This window comes from Vespula vulgaris, chromosome 9 (genome assembly GCF_905475345.1).
Source record: "Vespula vulgaris chromosome 9, iyVesVulg1.1, whole genome shotgun sequence".
Taxonomy (NCBI): domain Eukaryota; kingdom Metazoa; phylum Arthropoda; class Insecta; order Hymenoptera; family Vespidae; genus Vespula; species Vespula vulgaris.
The window spans coordinates 8002196-8020508 of record NC_066594.1 but is presented as its reverse complement, the minus strand read 5'-3'; the positions used below and the strand labels follow the sequence as shown (position 1 = coordinate 8020508).

At 29.2% G+C, this 18313-nt stretch overlaps 3 protein-coding genes across 10 annotated transcripts; 2 read left to right on the top strand and 1 right to left on the bottom strand.

Moving 5' to 3' along the window:
* Positions 1-267: 267 nt before the first annotated feature.
* On the top strand, positions 268-7262 carry LOC127066510 (O-acyltransferase like protein-like). Its single transcript, XM_051000346.1, has 12 exons — positions 268-882; positions 3413-3568; positions 4028-4248; positions 4376-4584; positions 4684-4939; positions 5107-5267; positions 5343-5511; positions 5586-5779; positions 5860-5989; positions 6065-6257; positions 6332-6477; positions 6606-7262. Exons 1-12 carry the CDS (start codon positions 597-599, stop codon positions 6750-6752), a joined length of 2268 nt encoding a protein of 755 aa, XP_050856303.1. The 5' UTR covers positions 268-596; the 3' UTR covers positions 6753-7262.
* Positions 6382-11452, bottom strand: LOC127066513 (serine incorporator 3). 6 transcript variants are annotated; one of them, XM_051000351.1, is made up of 11 exons: positions 11284-11452; positions 10684-10848; positions 10432-10616; positions 10099-10308; positions 9930-10014; positions 9649-9832; positions 9374-9565; positions 9097-9135; positions 8444-8603; positions 8182-8360; positions 6382-7502 (listed from the first exon to the last, which is right to left on the bottom strand). In XM_051000351.1, exons 1-10 carry the CDS (start codon positions 11308-11310, stop codon positions 8222-8224), a joined length of 1386 nt encoding a protein of 461 aa, XP_050856308.1. In that variant the 5' UTR covers positions 11311-11452; the 3' UTR covers positions 6382-7502; positions 8182-8221. The 6 variants fall into 6 exon arrangements, with proteins under 6 accessions (XP_050856308.1, XP_050856309.1, XP_050856310.1 ...); XM_051000352.1 differs by having other exon boundaries at positions 8444-8591; XM_051000353.1 differs by having other exon boundaries at positions 8444-8588.
* Positions 11444-18227, top strand: LOC127066508 (extended synaptotagmin-1). Of its 3 annotated transcripts, none has more exons than XM_051000341.1 (17): positions 11444-11581; positions 11936-12343; positions 12420-12560; positions 12642-12718; positions 12790-12856; positions 12931-13076; positions 13176-13296; positions 13396-13566; positions 15324-15415; positions 16054-16102; positions 16170-16259; positions 16337-16423; positions 16515-16673; positions 16768-16920; positions 17009-17132; positions 17228-17519; positions 17617-18227. In XM_051000341.1, the coding sequence occupies exons 2-17, from the start codon at positions 12011-12013 to the stop codon at positions 17942-17944; spliced, it is 2430 nt and encodes an 809-aa protein (XP_050856298.1). In that variant the 5' UTR covers positions 11444-11581; positions 11936-12010; the 3' UTR covers positions 17945-18227. The 3 variants fall into 3 exon arrangements, with proteins under 3 accessions (XP_050856298.1, XP_050856297.1, XP_050856299.1); XM_051000340.1 differs by having other exon boundaries at positions 11541-11674; XM_051000342.1 differs by lacking the exon at positions 15324-15415 and adding an exon at positions 14081-14166 and having other exon boundaries at positions 11541-11674.
* Positions 18228-18313: the final 86 nt, after the last annotated feature.

The following is an 18313-nucleotide window of genomic DNA, read 5'->3' as shown; positions in this document are numbered from 1 at the left end:
ACAATCGAGTTAGTTATAACTCATGCAATCGAGAGCGGTGAAAAAGAATTTGAGAAGAAAAAGAAGTGGAATTGTTTGATTTTTAAGATATCTTCACGCACAATGGCTACGTATTTCGCATACGGATATTTGTTGCTGTCCAGCGTAAAATCAGTGGCACGCGCACCGAATATTTTCCCTTGTATGTCGCGGGTGCGTATCGCGTTTCCGTTGCAAAAAGAGTGGGGCAAAAGAGGCATCTACCCCTCTTCTTCTCGATGTTCTAAGTCGATGTCGACGAGAACAGAGTCTCAGGATCGAAACGACCATCCATTCGTCGAGTAGGTCACAGTCGTTCGCATCTGCTCGTTTCGTTCGGATATCTTTTTACCAACGATCGATTTATCTATCATTTTTTATCTCGATCGATCAACCCTTACCAGTTCTCGATTTTTCACGATCTCTCGATGAAAGGTTCTCTCGTCGAATTTATCGCGAGCGACGAATGCATTTACATACAAGAGAGAGAATTCAATATATTCTCGATAACGATAAATAGGATATAGAGAGGAAGATTCTTATAATCGACGAAAGAGATCTCTTTTCAACGAACGAGAATGAGTACCATGGTCCATCGTCGTTTACCACGTTTCTTCTTTCTACTTTCCTTAATCCGATTTTCAAACGCTGGAAAACCCGTCGATGTTCTCTCTACCAGTGGCTTCAGCGTCTTCAAGGAAGACGAGATTCTTCGCATTTTTTCACCCAACAAGACGGATCCCTCAGATAATTTCACCATCGTCGATTTCATCAGTTCCTTGGAAAATCACACTGCGGATAGAACGGACAAGGTTGTCTGGAAGATAATCAATTCCGAAACAATTGCCACCAATCCGTATTACGGTGAGTAAACGCACTTTAATGATAACAAAAACAAATATAATCTGCGTCGAACGTGCAGTTGTTAATAATACGTACTCCGCTCTTTTACTTTCTTTTTTCTTTTAATTAAAAAAATTTCTTTTTTCCTCTTTTAATAATAAACGAGCCAATATTTCAACGTTCGTTAGTATCTTTTTACGTTTATTGGTTTACCGCAAAATATTGTGCCACGACGTGGTCATAAATAAATAAGAAATGACCCATAACGAGATACATAAAAATTCTCCTCTTTGTAACGATCTATTTCCATATCGATCGAACGCGCAAAGTGACAATAAAAAGAAAAAGAAAAAAAAAAAAAAAAATAAAATGACGATAAAAAAAGTTGACAGCAATTTTACAATACATATAATGACGAAAAGTGTCCTACTTGTACATTTTATAAAAAAAACGAAGGTCCTTCGTAATTCCATTCATTCTCAATGCACTTTAAGTGCCTTTCACGCCAATCGATAGGTGTGTATCTAGAGAAGACATTACAAGGATCAGGAAAAAATGATCGACCTTAAAAATGGAGAGAGAGGGAGAGAGAGAGAGATTAATTTGCATAATGAAAGGATTATCGATTATAAGATAATACAGTATAAACGGATGTTCGATCGGAAATAAATTTGCATGGAGGAGGATAAAAAATATTGAAAAAAATATCGGAAAAATAATAACTGAAAAATATCATTATATGGACGGTAATAAATGGAAAAAAAAGAGGAACTACATAATGCGTAATTAATGAGACATCAAATGATTAAAAATATGGCAGAGATACGATCTTTTCCTATCCACTATATTAAACTTTGATTCGTAAACATTTCGGATTTATGTCAACGGGTTCATTGCCTTTCTCTCAGCTACTTGAAATTATTATAACTCGCGAAGAAAGAGGAAGGTTGAAAATAGAAATAAAAATGAATGGATAAAAAATGAATTGATAGTTATTAATTAAACGATAAGTATCTACATAGAATAATATAAATATGCATACGGTTATTAAAATTATGCGATCGACGATCTCGAAATTGTCATTGTATAGAAAATAAAAATCTATTCGTATTCTCGATTAACCAATGAATAAACAAACACAATCGCGATCGATGAATAGAATACCACGATTATTGCGTTACATCCTGCGATCTAGTTCGAAATTGACGAAACTTATATTCGATTTTCACGGCGACTTCATTGATCGGTGTAATGCAACGGACTACTGAAGAAATGATTTCAACTCTCGACGGTCTGTCGATCGAATGGTGAAATCCTAATGGCAAACAGTTTCCAATTTATTAACACGTACGATTAGTACCTTGCGACTAGAATCTCAACGATTCGAGGACATAAATGGAAAAACGAATAAATACATTCTTGGGTAATAACGTCATCGTGTAAACTTTAATTTTTCAAAAAACAAGAAATACGCAAACAATAATTTCTTAAAGATTTTCAATTATCTAACTGGTTTCTTTCGGATATATAAATTTTATCTTCATAAAGAATTACATTAATATTTAAATACAACAAAAATTTATGGATCTTGATAAGAATTTTTGCATTAGATTGATATATCAAATGATCCGTCTGACAGAATGTACGAGATTGAATAGGATAAATTTTATTTCATACAAGGAAAAACATTGAATTTATTCTCTTGAATCTTTAGATTACAAAAATAAATCCAGTTGATAGGCGTACGAGCCAATCGCGTTTCAAATGTTAGACGCAATTAATCGACTCGAAAAAAATCTTTAAAAATTTTTTTTTCTCTATAGTTGTCATTGCTTTGCATAAGATGATACGTTATGCACTCACATAAAGGTAGACAGTTATGGTATATCGAGCTTTAATCAATTATTAGATCGATAGATTGTTGTAAGATCATATCAAAGATCGCGTCATGAAAATGATAAAAATGGAAACTAGGACGATCGACTGTTTTATCGATAAATCAATTCATACGAGTTTTTCGAACAGAAAATTACCGGTTTTGTAACTTAGGATCAAGTTCGATATCTAATATATATATATATATTATATTAGCATATATATATATATATATATATATATATATATTATTGTGTGTGTGTGTGTGATATAACCGTGAACTAGTTACATCACAAAGAATTCGAAGGGAGAATGGAACGAGAAAGGGAAAAGAAATCGATGATTCATGTTACGTAAACCTTTTTATTAGCAAACAAGATAAGAACCAAAACCATGATGTTAATTCGTAATATATTTAAATCTATATGAAGGAACGTCTCTTAGAAGAATGTTGAGTATTCGTGAGATAATTCGAAAATTATTTTTAGATTACTTTTAAGGAAAAATCAAGATATTCTTGTTTAATTTACAATTTTAATTAATACCTACTTTACGATTTAATCAACCGGTCTTGTCCTTCGAATATTTCCTTATTCGTATTTCATCAAAGATATCCAAAAAGAATAAAAAGAAAGAAAGAAAGAAAAAAAAAGAAAATAAATATTTATTTTTTCAGATACCTTCACCGAAGAAATCGATCTAGAAGCTAGTAGACTGTTAAAAATTGTACCTGCATATGATCCTGGTGCAGGTACTGTCAGTACAGAATGCAAAAGGGATGCTGAGAAATTTCATCGTGAGCTCAATAAATTTACTTTGTGGGCTTTAAAAAGTAAGGGTTGTTATTTGTTATGCATACATTAAATAACACATTACAACACATTATCATTCTTAACACATTAGAGAAATGTAGAATGTAATTGTTTGGTGTAAATGTCGAATTAAAAATATTCGAAATTCAACAACATTTCGTTCCTGTTAATCTTTCACAATCAAGAACGGCCGGTAGATTATATAAAGGTCTTTGTCAACGAACATCAATATACTTTCCTTTTTTGTATGCGGCGCTGTACTTGTACGCAACAATACGAAAACCAACGTTGCCTTCGTTATTTTTTCTCCGCAGATTTCTCTTGTTGTCACCTATCGATCGTAAACCTTTCGTTTTTTACCACGATCTCAAAAGTTTTACCAATTCGAAATACTTTCTCTATAAGAACATATAAGTAAAATATACGCAGACTATCATATGATTTATGTCATCAAAAATGATTAATTATTCATTTGCCAGTGTATGATGCAACGGCCAAGATACCATCTGGTCTTTTAAATGGTAATGTAAATCAACTCGGTGATTTCGATGAATGCGTCGAAACCGTAGGAAACGATGGTATTCAAGGACAATATTGTTTGGCTTATTTGCAATTGGATATTGATGAATCTCGACCTGATTTGAAACATCTTCATCGTCTTCTTCATTCTCATTACATACTCAGAAGCAACGTAACAGACGTAAGTACGTATGCTATGAACGCATATATGTATATTTAAAGAAAGGAACCTCTTTCATACTGTACTTGTCAAAATACGATCGTTGAGATTTTATATGTAATTAATCCGATATTTTGTCTCTACACAGCCAGGGCACAGAGTACCACGTTTTAGTACAGTGAATTGGGCCGTCTGTACACCAGCATCTTGTTCCTTCCGTGACGTTGAGATCTCTCTTCGCGATACTCTATCCAAATATACATCTCAAAGTGGATTAAAGATTTCAGTTCGTGTCGATCGAGATATGTGTCAGATGAAAAATAATCAGCCACTTCCAAGAGAAACCATTTTCGTGAGGTAGAACATATATGACAGATATTATCATCATTCGGTTGAATTCAATTTCATTGTCTATATGACTAATCAATTTGCTTATTGATGTTTTCTCCATTACAGTATTTTCTTCGTTTCCGCGGCAGTATTAACTCTGATTGCTGCATATTACGATCATTGTAAATCGTCGACGAGCGAAATTCTTTTGTCCTTTTCGCTGAAACGCAACTTTCACAAACTTATCTCATTGGAAAGAGCTGAAGGGGACATAGCAACGTTACATGGAGTACGAGCATTCAATGCCTTAATGTTATTATTAGCACATAAAAGTATGGCACTATTCTACAATCCTTACACCAACAGGACAGACATGAGCGAGGTAAACGTTAGAAGAAAAATGTATGTGCCTATATAGATAGGTGTATGTACGTAACATACATACATATAAATAGGTGTATAGATATATGCGATTATGTCAATGTTCGCGATTGAATAATTAAATTTTTTCATAATATTTATTAAGTATAATGTAAGTTATCGGTCCAGTATTTAGGCGAACCATGGACGGTCGTAGGCAGAGCTGCCAGTCTTTACACCGATCCATTTATCATGCTCTCTGGCCTTCTTACCGCGTATTCTTTTCTTGGAAGAATAAAAAAGACTGGCCACTTGGATATTAAAAACGAATATCTCTCGCGATTTTTGAGGTAACGAAAATCAACGAGATTCGTTTATAATCACAAGCATAAAGATGGAATGTTTACTCGCTGATCTTTTTTCAGGCTGGTACCGACTTTAGGGGCATTGATATTATTTTGTACTTATATCATGCCGTATCTGGGTTCTGGACCTCAATGGAATTTAGTTGTGACACAACATGCTAATATATGTAAACAAACGTGGTGGAGAAATTTCTTATTTATTCATAATTATTTTGGATTTGAGAATATGGTAAGAGTTCAAAATAAACTACGTAAACCTATGTTCTTTAACAGAGACGATTGTTAATATCATTAATTTCTTAGTGTTTGACGCATACGCATCACATAGGTATAGATACTCAACTCTTTGCACTGTCTCCTCTACTGGTATTGCTCTTGTATAAAAAACCAAAGATCGGCAGTATCATACTTCTTGCTTTAGCTGCATTCTCGACAATATTGAGATATTATGTTACATATTTTAAACGTCTTAATAATTATGTTTACTTTGGTATTTCGTGAGTATCTACCTTGTATGTATACTTTATTTTGATATTAATCGATACAATGTACTACACGCATTTATATTCTCTTGCAGAATAAAACAACTTTTTGATACGGCTAATATGTCGTATATTTTACCGAGTCACAGATTGACCGTATATATTATTGGTATATTTGTTGGATACTTGCTCCGATCTTTACCTAAAGAATATAAAATGAAAAAAGTAAGAATTCTTAATGTTATGTGTAAAATGATGAACGTTATCATAGACTTAATTTATTTCTTTTAATCGATCTAGACTACCTCTTACACAGGCTGGATTTTGTGTACGGTAATGTTCTTTGGTTCCGTTTTTGGTCCAGCAAAAATGGGATCTATCGATTATACTTATAATCCAATGCACGCAGCCACGTATAATGCTTTCGCTCCTATCGGATGGTGCGCACTTTTCGCTTGGATAATAGTGGTACATCAAACAGGAAATACAAATGGCAAGTAATACAAACTTCATTTATCTTTGTCAAAGAAAAACGATGTTAATGTCGCATTAATCGCTACGTTACAGGATGGTTAAGCAGAATTTTAGCTTGGAGAGGATTTGTAATTACCACGAGGCTCAGTTATGCCATTTATTTAACGCAATTCCCCGTATTTTTCTACAATGTTGGACAGACTCGTAGTGCCGAGTATTATGACTTTTTAAAATTAGTGGTACGTATAGCAGACACATGTGTGTATGACAAATGATTTTATATTTTATTGATCGTACGGTTAAGTATCATAAAATCATAATGGTTACTCATTTGTCTTATAAATAATTTATTTTTTTTTTTTACTAGTTCAATATCATAGAAATGGTATGGATCCTTATCGCATCCGTTATTCTTACTCTGCTCTTCGATACGCCCTTTCAAAACATTAAGCATTATTTGCTAAAAAAGCAAATTCTACGAGAACAAATATCAAAGCCATTGAAATTGGAATAATGTAGCAAAAGTATACCAAATATATTTTATTCTCCTACCAAAATTATAGTTAAGTATTGTAAATAGTCTCGACGAACTATACGCATATACACACATACGCACGCACAGATACACACATACACATTTCCTGGTTATAGAAATTAAGTATAAATCTCGTTACTTGCCATCATATACAATGTATATGACAGTCAAGAAAAAGTATTTGTATCATACATACATGTTATGAATATTCAAATATTTACATTGTAAATAATATTATTATATTATTCTTTTCCACTATATTTTTATTATCTTCTTATTTTTTTTTTGATTATAATAAATGTTTACATATGGGATACTATATAATTGCTATAATATACATATATATATATAATCCTAAACTTTCCAACACACTCGACTTTAGCTATTGATATTATCATTGGCATTTAATTCCAAATAAATGCAATCTTCACAAGTTCGCTCGTGATATATATATATATATATATATATATATATATATATATATATATATATACACACATAACGTGTTTTTATTTTCGAGTACTTACAAAATATTATAATACTTTATAAAAGTATATTCTGCAAAATATCAATCTACACTACTTACATAGAAAATTATTTTCGTAAGGATAAAAATTTAATATTATACATATCATGATATTCCAAGCAATTTAAAAATGCGTATGCACGATGGTACTTGCGTGTAATTCTCATTAGGTAATATAAATATAATTCACGATAGATTTCTAACTGAAAATAAAAAAAGAAAAAACAGAAAGAATGAAAAAAATTGATAAAACAAAAATGTTAACATTAGTGAAATAATAAAAGAAAAGGTATGATTATGGAAATATAAGCAAAAATATTTTCACATCATTTCTCACTATAATATTGCAAAACAATAGTTTTAATGATTATAACAACTATTAAAGCTCATTTATGATTACATGTATTATATTTATATCAATAATCATATTTCATCATAATAACTGTCTATTATATTATGATCTATCAGTAAATGCTTAGATGGTACATAATATTGTTATTTAATTATAGATAAGCATAAATGGTGTGACATCAGAAAAAGAATCATGCATATAATATTTGAATTCTTCAGCTATATTAAACATTTAAGAATGAATAATCTTTTACTCGATTTTATACTTTGATGTGATATATTATATATTTCAGTGACATCATGTGTATATATTAAATTATTTTTGGCATATTATTTAAGGACATGTTAATTAGTTTAACGAACAATATATCAATATATTAATATTTTATTGTGATAGATTATCTGATGGCAATAATATTAATCTTTGCATTTTAGAATCACGAGCAAAGATCAAACGAACAAACTATATTCTAAAATTTATATGTATCGTTGATGCATAATCTTTCAAGCTTAAAATGAATACAAAGATACCTGTTCAATTAGATGTTATCATTTCTCGAAAGTCTTCAATTTATGAAAATTCTCTGTTTGGGAAGAGTATCGGTGCTACCAGAGACCAAACATAAAGGGTTATACATAACCATGAAGAAATAATTTTTACCCACATTGATGCAACATTAGCATTCATGGTTTCCAAGTTTGAATTTGGTCTGTAAAACATTTTTTATTATTTAATTTTAATAAAAAAATATAATAAATTTCATTAGGTATAAAATATACTTTTGATACTTACTCGTACCAATTGGTAAGAGTCATCATCACATATAAAGTAGCAAGGGCAAACATTAAGTGGAAGAAGCTCCAATTATATGCTACAGTTTCTTCTTCATTGTCCCATACTTTAGCTTCACCATTTTCTGTATCACCATTGCGACCTTCTACTGCAGTATAGTCTAATTATATTCCAGAAGTTAAACAATAACATGTGTGCAAGACAGATTATACAATTGTTAAAAATATCTTTAAATACTTTTTAATATTTCCACAATATAATAATAAATCAATATAAATAATTTGTATAACTAACTATCACATATATAAATTTATTATTAGTTATATTGTAAAAAAAATTATTGAAATTGAAAGTAAATACAAATTAGACAATTTAAGCAGGCACACTCTGATTGTAAAGCAAGATTAATTTTTTTTCTCTAACATCATAATCACTACTATTGTTCTAGCCTCAATTACAATTTAATGCAGTGTTTTACTCAAGCAAATAAAATCTATTATGTACTTTGAAAATATTTTGTGGAAATGTTAAAGTTCTGAAATACAGAGACTTTTCAATTATAAATCAATGATAAACGTAAAAGACTAGAATAGATACTTTAATTAAAAACTGTGTCAACATAACTAACATGTGATAGAGCTATGTGTGCCTACCTTCATTGTCGATAAGATACTGGTCTCCACCATTCCTGACTGTATAAAAGAGTTAATTATTAAGGCTGTTTTATTTATGGTAATAGATATATGTATCAAATAAAAATTATCTTAATTACTGAAAATCCGTCAAATAAAAAATTTTGCAGAGAAAAATAAAATTATTAGGAATTTACTTTTGACATGCAATATTTGCAATATTCGTCATATACAATTTGCCAAATATATGGATTAGCCCTACTAATATAAAAGTATTTACTTATTAATTTATACATACCAGCTCCATTATCTTTAACTAAAACGTTTTCAGACATGGTAATCTTGGATGATTTTGATGCTGTACGTAGAGAACTGTATAAAACACAACTGAACCATATTATGAGACCAATTATACTTTCCTTGTCAAAAGCAACACGATTTTGAGTATTATTAGAAATTATTGCCAAAAATCCAGGATTACAAATGCGATCTGTAAGTGTAATTAAGAAAAATGAACAAAGAAAGCTTTATAGATATTTCTAATTAATTTCACATAGCTTGTGTATTTTATACCTGGGCTATTAGAAACTCCACTCCATGTTAAATAAATAACATATAATGAAACTATAGATGGTTGAAGTAAACCAGAATGTGGCTGATGTTTTTGTACACTTGGAAGAATAGAAATAATGCTGATAATGATGCATAAAATAAGATTAAAAGAAATAAAGAATTTGTTCAGTGCACACTCATAGGGCTGAAAATATAAATAAGAAATAAACATATATAAGAAATACATAATAATTTAGATTTACTTCCACAAAGAAAATATTACGGTTGAAAGTTAAACTTACATGAGTAAAATATACATAAAGTAATACTACACCAGTGACAGCAATAGCATAATTCAATAGAGTAGCTCCCATAAGTGCTGCATACCTATATAATCAATTTGATAAGTATTATTATTATAAATTCTGTATACACATTATAAGATATCAAATAAGTTTAAAAATTACGTACCAACTTTTTGATTCAGTATCCTCATAATTACCTACCCAGGCATCTGCCCAAGAATGTGCAAAGTCAACAATAAGAATTAATTGTATGATAATAAAAAAGAAACCTCCGATCATTCCAAAATACATCCAGGTTGAACCAAACGATGTTTCAGGAATAAAGAAAGCCCCTATTATTCCACCAATTATTAGAAGATATTTAATTGCCCAAAATCTATAATATTTATTATATAATATAAGTGCACTTTCCAAAATGATAATAATTCATTCTTTCTGTTTCTTCTATCTTTTCTTTTTTTTTCTTTTTTTTTTTTTTTCTACTTCAATATAAACTCACCCATTTTGTATAGGAGCCCTTGGATCTTTGGAACTTCTAACTCTTATCATAATCATAGACATCATAAAAAAGTACAATGCAAGAATAAAGCATATTCTATATACAGCTAAATAACCAACTGATGATTCACAATCTACAGTAAATGAAGATGGTACATAATTTGTGCTATTAGCACAAAATGGAACCTATCGAAAAACAATATTATTGTTAAATGCTCGATACAAGAATATAAATAAATATTATATATATTACCTTTTTAAGAGCATCTTGTAAACCAGGTGCCATAGTAATACATGCAGCTACAGTACCCAGCATTAATAACAAAGCATACATAATACGAGTACTAGTGCTGTTACGGCAAGTAGGGCATTGAGAACAACAGAAACTGCAAGCTGTACTGCCACACAGGCAGGCAAGCTGTAACAAAGAATATATATTATTAAAACTTTTTATAATAATAATAAAAGTTATTAGTATAATTAAAAGAGTTATTAGTTTATATATTTGACTTTTATCTACTTATTAACAATATCAAACATAACTATATTTGTTAATTATATGATGTAGAAATAAAAAAACTATAAAGATCCACCCATATATTTATATTAAATAATCATAATCAAAGAATAGTTTCTTATTATTAAATTTATTATTAAATTATTATACAACAGTATAAAGTAACAATTCGTGTCTACACACACACACACACACATATTTACATGTATTATATCAAAATAAAAATATCAATTCGCAATGACACAGATGATTTTACAAAATTAGTTATATACATATATATATATATATATATATATATATATATATATATATATATAAGAGAAAGAAATGATTTACCTGCGCTGTGGAACAAACGAGACCCATGATGAAACTTTGTTACTTTTTGCACGATAAATATGAGATTAACAAAGTAAAATATATTCTTAAATAAGTATAAAATTGATTATGTATATATATTATGGAAAAAGTTATTGAAGTCGTAGCAATGCGTTCATAACAATGGCGTCTTGACAAATATTAAGGGACAACTTCAGATAATCAGCTGACTACTGACGTCAGACTAAAAGTTTACGATTTGTAGAGCATTTCAGGGGAATCTTTAAAATATCAAATTTATCTTATTGGCCTTGAAGAGGTAAGAAATGACTAATAGCTAAAGACTATTCACTATCGGCGTCATCTCTTTATTGTTATCATTGAAAGGAATGCTAAACGTTTTATTATAATTGTAAGCAACTTGCACTATATTCTTGCGAACGCTAACAACTAATTGCTATAAACAATCCACCATGCTTTTTTTTTTATATCCTGCAAACATTAATTTCCTATTCAATATGAAAATATATTTGAAATAAAATTTATCATACTTTATTTTTTCTATTTTTTTTATTTTTTTGTTCTTTTTATAATAGTATTATATAATAATATTATATATAATAATATTTTTTAATATATAAATAGTGCTTTTATTTTTTATTTCTATTTGTAGGAAAGTTAGAGATATAGACCATTGAATAATATCTAAATTATATAAAAAATATTGTCATAATTAAAGATCATAATTATGGAAGCTGAACCAAATGAAAATAAAGTATCTAAACCAAATACTTGGCCATACATGAATATGTCTTCATTGGTTACGTCGTTCTTTATAAAGTTAACAACTGCTGGTATTATATGGGGTTGCGGATACATGAATATAAATTTAGCATGGTTGCTTTGTCCTATTATAGTTTTTGTATGGAAGTCAGAAAAACAGAAAGATCAACAACTAAGAGCAATCACTGCGCAAGCTAGTGTATTGGCTAATGAAAAAGAATTGATTGGAAAAAGAATGGATGAATTACCATCCTGGGTTTATTTTCCTGATTTTGATAGAGCTGAATGGCTAAATAGGGTAGGATTTATTTATCTTTAACTTTAATAATAGATATATGTTATTTTTATCATTCGTATATATTTTCTATTTTTAGATATTGTATAAGGTTTGGCCAAGTATTAATCAGTATGCTCGTGAACTTTGTAAGCAAACAATAGAGCCATCTATTGTCCAAAAGCTAGCCGATTATAAGATAAAGGGGTTTCAATTTGAAAGATTAGTCTTAGGCCGAATTGTAAGTTACATTATATAAATGTATATGTATTTATGTATTTTATAAATATTTGTTTTTCTTTTTTTTTATTTATTATTTCAGCCTCTCAAAATCTATGGAATAAAAGTATATGACAAAAATACTTCAAGAAGTGAAATCATTTTGGATGCAGATGTGATGTTTGTATTTAATTTAATTTACATAAATGCGTGCCCGTTAAATATTTGTAATAACATCATTACATTTTTAGGTATGCTGGAGATTGTGATATTACATTTTCTGTTGGGAATATAAAGGGTGGTATCAAAAATTTTCAAGTAAGTGTTTTGAAAAATATGCGTATCTTGAAGTAAAAGAATGTTTATGAATTTATTAATTATTATTACATTAGCTTCGAGGTCTAATGCGTGTTGTCATGAAACCAATAATATCAGTGATACCAATAATTGGAGGAATACAGGTCTTCTTTTTAAATGTACCAGCAATTAACTTTAATTTGGTGGGAGTAGCTGATGTACTTGATCTTCCTGGTTTTAGGTACAATGTTTAGCAAACAAAACAAAATTTAATTATGCTGTAGCATTATTTCTTTACATTTTTTTTAATTGCATTAATATTGAAATATTATGTCTATAGTGAAACCTTAAGAAAAACAATTATAGAACAAATAGCTGCAATTGTAGTGTTGCCAAATAAAATTGTCATTCCTTTGAGTGAGCAAATACCAGTAGAAACATTGAAAGTTCCTGAACCTGAGGTAAAATGCAACTAATTATTTCGTGTCTGATATATGTAATTTTTTTCTAGTAATTTGTCAAACATTTTCATTTGCTATATTTTAAAATTATTTTGGTAGGGAATTCTAAGAATTCATGTTATTGAAGCAAAACATCTTATGAAAAAAGATATTGGTATGTTGGGTAAAGGCAAATCTGATCCATATGCTATTATAAATGTTGGTGCTCAACAGTTTAGGACCAAAACAATCGACAATACTGTTAATCCACAATGGGATTTTTGGTGTGAGGTATGATTAATTTTTTTCATTAATGAATCATATAAATTATTAACAACACATATAATGCATGAGCTTCACTGCAATTTATTACATTATAAGATGTTTTTTCATACCTTCTTCAAAATCTATTGAATGGTAAGAAACATCCTCTACTATTAAACAAACGATTACATACACTCAAACAACATTTTATAAGTATTTTTTTTATTTAAGATTATTTGATAAGTAATATGTTTAAGTCTCATAGAAAAATTTTATGAATTTTATTTTAGTTCCATCATGAAGATACAACTAATCTAACACTTCTCATCTCTCTAATATCTACTAATATTTGCTTAAACATAAAATTACTCCTCTTTCATATATGTCATGTTCATGTTACAAGTTTCCTTTGCTTCTAAGAGTTATATTAGCTTTTCTTGAAAGTATAGATCGGGAACATCTTAGTACATGTTACTTTAATTTAATATCACAATTCAGTATGTATGTGTGTATGTGATGTGTGACACATTATATGGACCAGTGTGCCATCTCATCGGCCATCGCTCAACAACTGACAGTGCTTGTATGGGACTATGATGATACTAAGGGCGATGAAAGCCTTGGAAGGTATGATAAAATAATATATACTATTTGTTAATTTTAATAAAAAATCCAAGAGTATCGTAATTTTCATAATATATAACTAAATTTTTTTTTATAATGAACTATATATTCTTTTTTATAATTTTTTATAATGAGAAAAAAAGAATTAGAATCCTTGTAAATTTATATATACCTATGTGTACATTAATACAGTACCATTTGTATTTTTATTATATAGATGTATATATATATATATATATATTGATCTTATCATTTACATATTTCTTCATTATCAGCTACTTTTTTTTTTAAATAATTTTTGTCAGCACTTATATTACAGTGAAATATTTGCATGTTCATGTAAAAAGTAAAATTATAGGTAATGATTCTATGTTTGTGCAAGCATGGTTTACCAGTGCATGAATGTATCATTTCTATGTGGTTTCAGTTCTTGATAATGCTTTCTACTAAATATGTTTTTGGACAACTAATAAATGTGGATAAACAACTTATTGGGAATTTAGAAAAGAAAAGTATATAATATTCAAAATTATATATAACAATTTAACTATTGGTTTATACGAAAAAATGTATACATATTTAAATCTATCGAAGTAGTATTTTCAATTATATATATTTCACTTCATAATATTGACACACAGGCTATGATCAGTTCATGCATTAAACAAGAAGCTGTGGTGTCCCTTTGGGATTGGGATCCAAGTTTTCCTTCTATGCGATTTGATGACTTTCTTGGCAGGTAGTAATGTCTTATTAAATGATAACACCATTTAATAAGAAACAATTAAAATTAAAATGCCTATGCTAATTTGAATTATAATGGTGTGTGCTTTTTGTATGTTAAATTTGTTTCTTAACTAATAATTTTAATAATTATGCCTACATTTTGTATATATAATTTTTTAGCTGTATATGGAATATGAACAATTAACAATTGTCCATATTTCTTTAATTTTCAAATAATTTCTTTTTTATTATTTTATGGTTTTATTGGATTACTTTAATATGTTTTCTTAAACAATACAATGTTTTTTCTTTTTTCTTCTTTTTCTTCCCTTAGTGTTTTCGTTTTTTTATTCTAATTTTAAGTTAAAGCAGCAGAGTGATTAGGTGACTTAAAGTAGCAAGAAGTAAAACAATAACTGTTTATGTGATGCCAGTTTATAGTGGAAGAGGGTTTGGGAGCTTACAACACCGTGGTTACCCAGCTCTTTGACAAAGACAACACTGGTCAGGATGACCCACTTGGCAGGTATTGCTACTTGTACCAAGTATACTATGTGAATAATAGATTCCACTTGAAAATTCTTAGAGAATAGTATGAAGATCTATTCTGTTCCCTTACTGTAGCTTGCATTTCTACGGTGTACTAGGGATAGTATTAAACTTTTTTACAATGCATGATTCATATAAAAGAATTACAATCCTTTATGCATACATGACAATGAATATTATACAATTTTTCATATATACATACTACCTAGCTCCAGATGAAAGAAGTCTCTATTTTTCAGATTCATGTCACCATATTACTCTTATTGTACTTTATTTATTATAATATTTATTTAAAAAGAAATACTTCTACACAGCAAAATGTACCATGGCATGTTGCATGTATAATTAATGATATAACTCTTGTACATAAATCATTATCTTTGAAATATTATTAGCAAGATTAAAATTATTATACTATTGCTATACTTTTTTGCTACTGTATGTTTGTTGCTTCACATGATGTATACAGTGTATAATTATCACATAGGTTTTATTCATATATCATTGAATGCAACATTTATTTTGCTTTTAAAAATAAATACAGATATAAAAAAGAATACTAGTAATCACAGTTTTCAAAAAAATCTATTATTAGTACATATTCTAAATTTATAGGGCTACCATAGAAGTCAATCGTGTTAAAAAGAAGGGAATTCTAGATACGGTATGTTAATAAATATTACGAATATTAATATAATTATCAATTAATGATGATTGACTTTAATGTACAGTGGGTATCATTGGAACAAGCAAAACATGGTATGGTTCATCTACGATTGACGTGGCTTCAACTTTCGAAGAATGTAGCTGATTTGCAAGCTGTAGGTAGAATATATTAATATTAATTATTATACATTTTTTTTTATATATAAAATAAATAATATTTTGTTTCTTATAGGCATTAATAGAAACTCAAGAACTTCGTGTAACATCAATGAGTACGGCCGTTCTTATAATCTATGTAGATTCAGCAAAAAATTTACCAGTAAGATTAAACATATATATACAGAGGAAACAGAAAATATTTTTTTTTTTACTTTATTATAATGATAATATAAATATGAATTATATTTTAGTGTATTCGAGGAAATAAACAACCCGACGTGTATCTCGAAGCAAGAGTCGATGGCCAAATCCAACGAACGAATACCATATTAAGATCATGTGATCCAGTATGGGAACAAGGATTTACTTTTCTAGTCAGCAATCCAGAATCTAGCATAATGCATATCAAGGTTTTTATTTATCCAAAGATATTAAACTCGCGACCTAATATGTATTAAAGAGTTTCTAATTCTGGTTTTAATTTTTACATAATTATTTATTCAGATAAACGATGAGAAAACTACTATGATAGTTGGAGAAATGTCTTATAAGATTTCTTCACTTATTGAGAAAGATAATCTCGAGGTTACCCAACAACCATACGATTTACAGATGGCAGAAACAGATAGTAAACTCGTCTTATCAATGTCATTAAGTGTATGTAATTATATGAATAAGTATACGTTAAAAACAACAATCTATTCTATCTATTAAAAATAATCGAACGTTATAATCTCATGTATAGATCCTCAAGTACGAACAACCGGAACCTACCTCGGAAGAAGACGAAGACGATCAAAACGTTAACGAATTTAATAAAAAAATAGAGCGTCAAGAATCTAATGTCAGTAACATTCTTTCATCGAGTGGTACGTTTATTAAAATCCGCTACATCTACTTTTGCTCTCGACATATGTAACATACATTCTCTTAAATTGACTTGTTGATTTTATTTTTATTGTAGTACCGCCTAGTCCTCTTAAAAAACAATCTTCAAAGGAATCGATCAACAGTTTACCTCGTAATATCGAATCTACTTCAGTAGCACCAATCGAAGAAATGATTTTACAACCAGAAGAAGAGGATATTATCTCTAATACCGCACCTTCGCTTTCTTATACATCATCCGGCGGACTTATTCATAGAACTCCAAGTACTACATCCTCTGCTGGGGAATCGAAATTAGGAAGGATACAATTAACGTTACGATATAGTATTCAAAGGCAAAAACTTATTATCGATATTCATAGAATTGCGTAAGTATTTTCATTTCTAAAATCGATTGTTGTAATTGTTATGATATAAGAATATTAAAATATTTTATTTTTCTGTTTTTTTTTTTTTCTGTTGCAGCCATCTGCCACTTCCACAAAATGATCCCACTAATATACCAGATCCGTATGTAAAACTTTATCTTCTTCCGGATAAGCATAAAGAAACAAAGCGTAAAACTGCTGTAATTAAAGACAATTGCAATCCAATATTTGATGAAAAGTTTGAATACGTCGTATCGCAGGCTGATCTAAATTCACGCGTTTTAGAAATTTCCGTTTGCACACAGAAAGGTTGGCTTTCTACTGGTAGCAATGTTATGGGACAACTTCATTTAAATTTAAGCGAGATCGATGTTACTAAAGCAGTAACTACTTGGTACGATTTACAGGCAGAGATAAAAGATTAAAAATAAAAAAAAAGTAATAATGATGATAAACGGAATTAAAGTGTGACTTTATGCGCTGTGCACGTGCCTCAATCTATCGATACTCGTACAATAGCTTTTTATATCAATTAAGAAAAAAATCTGTGGTGCTACTAGTAATATTATTTCAGAAAATGAATCGAATTTTTAAACAGTATATTTTACCGTCCAAAGTATTATGACGTCATGTTTAATTTCATTCAAATTAAATCAATTTTATTTTAAAACAAATCAATAAAATTATATAAGAAATGTATGACCTCAATACTTGACATTATTTTTTACATATAATTTTGTCATGCATTCATTTAATTCTGTTTATTATTGATTTTTACTTTATTTCGTACTTAA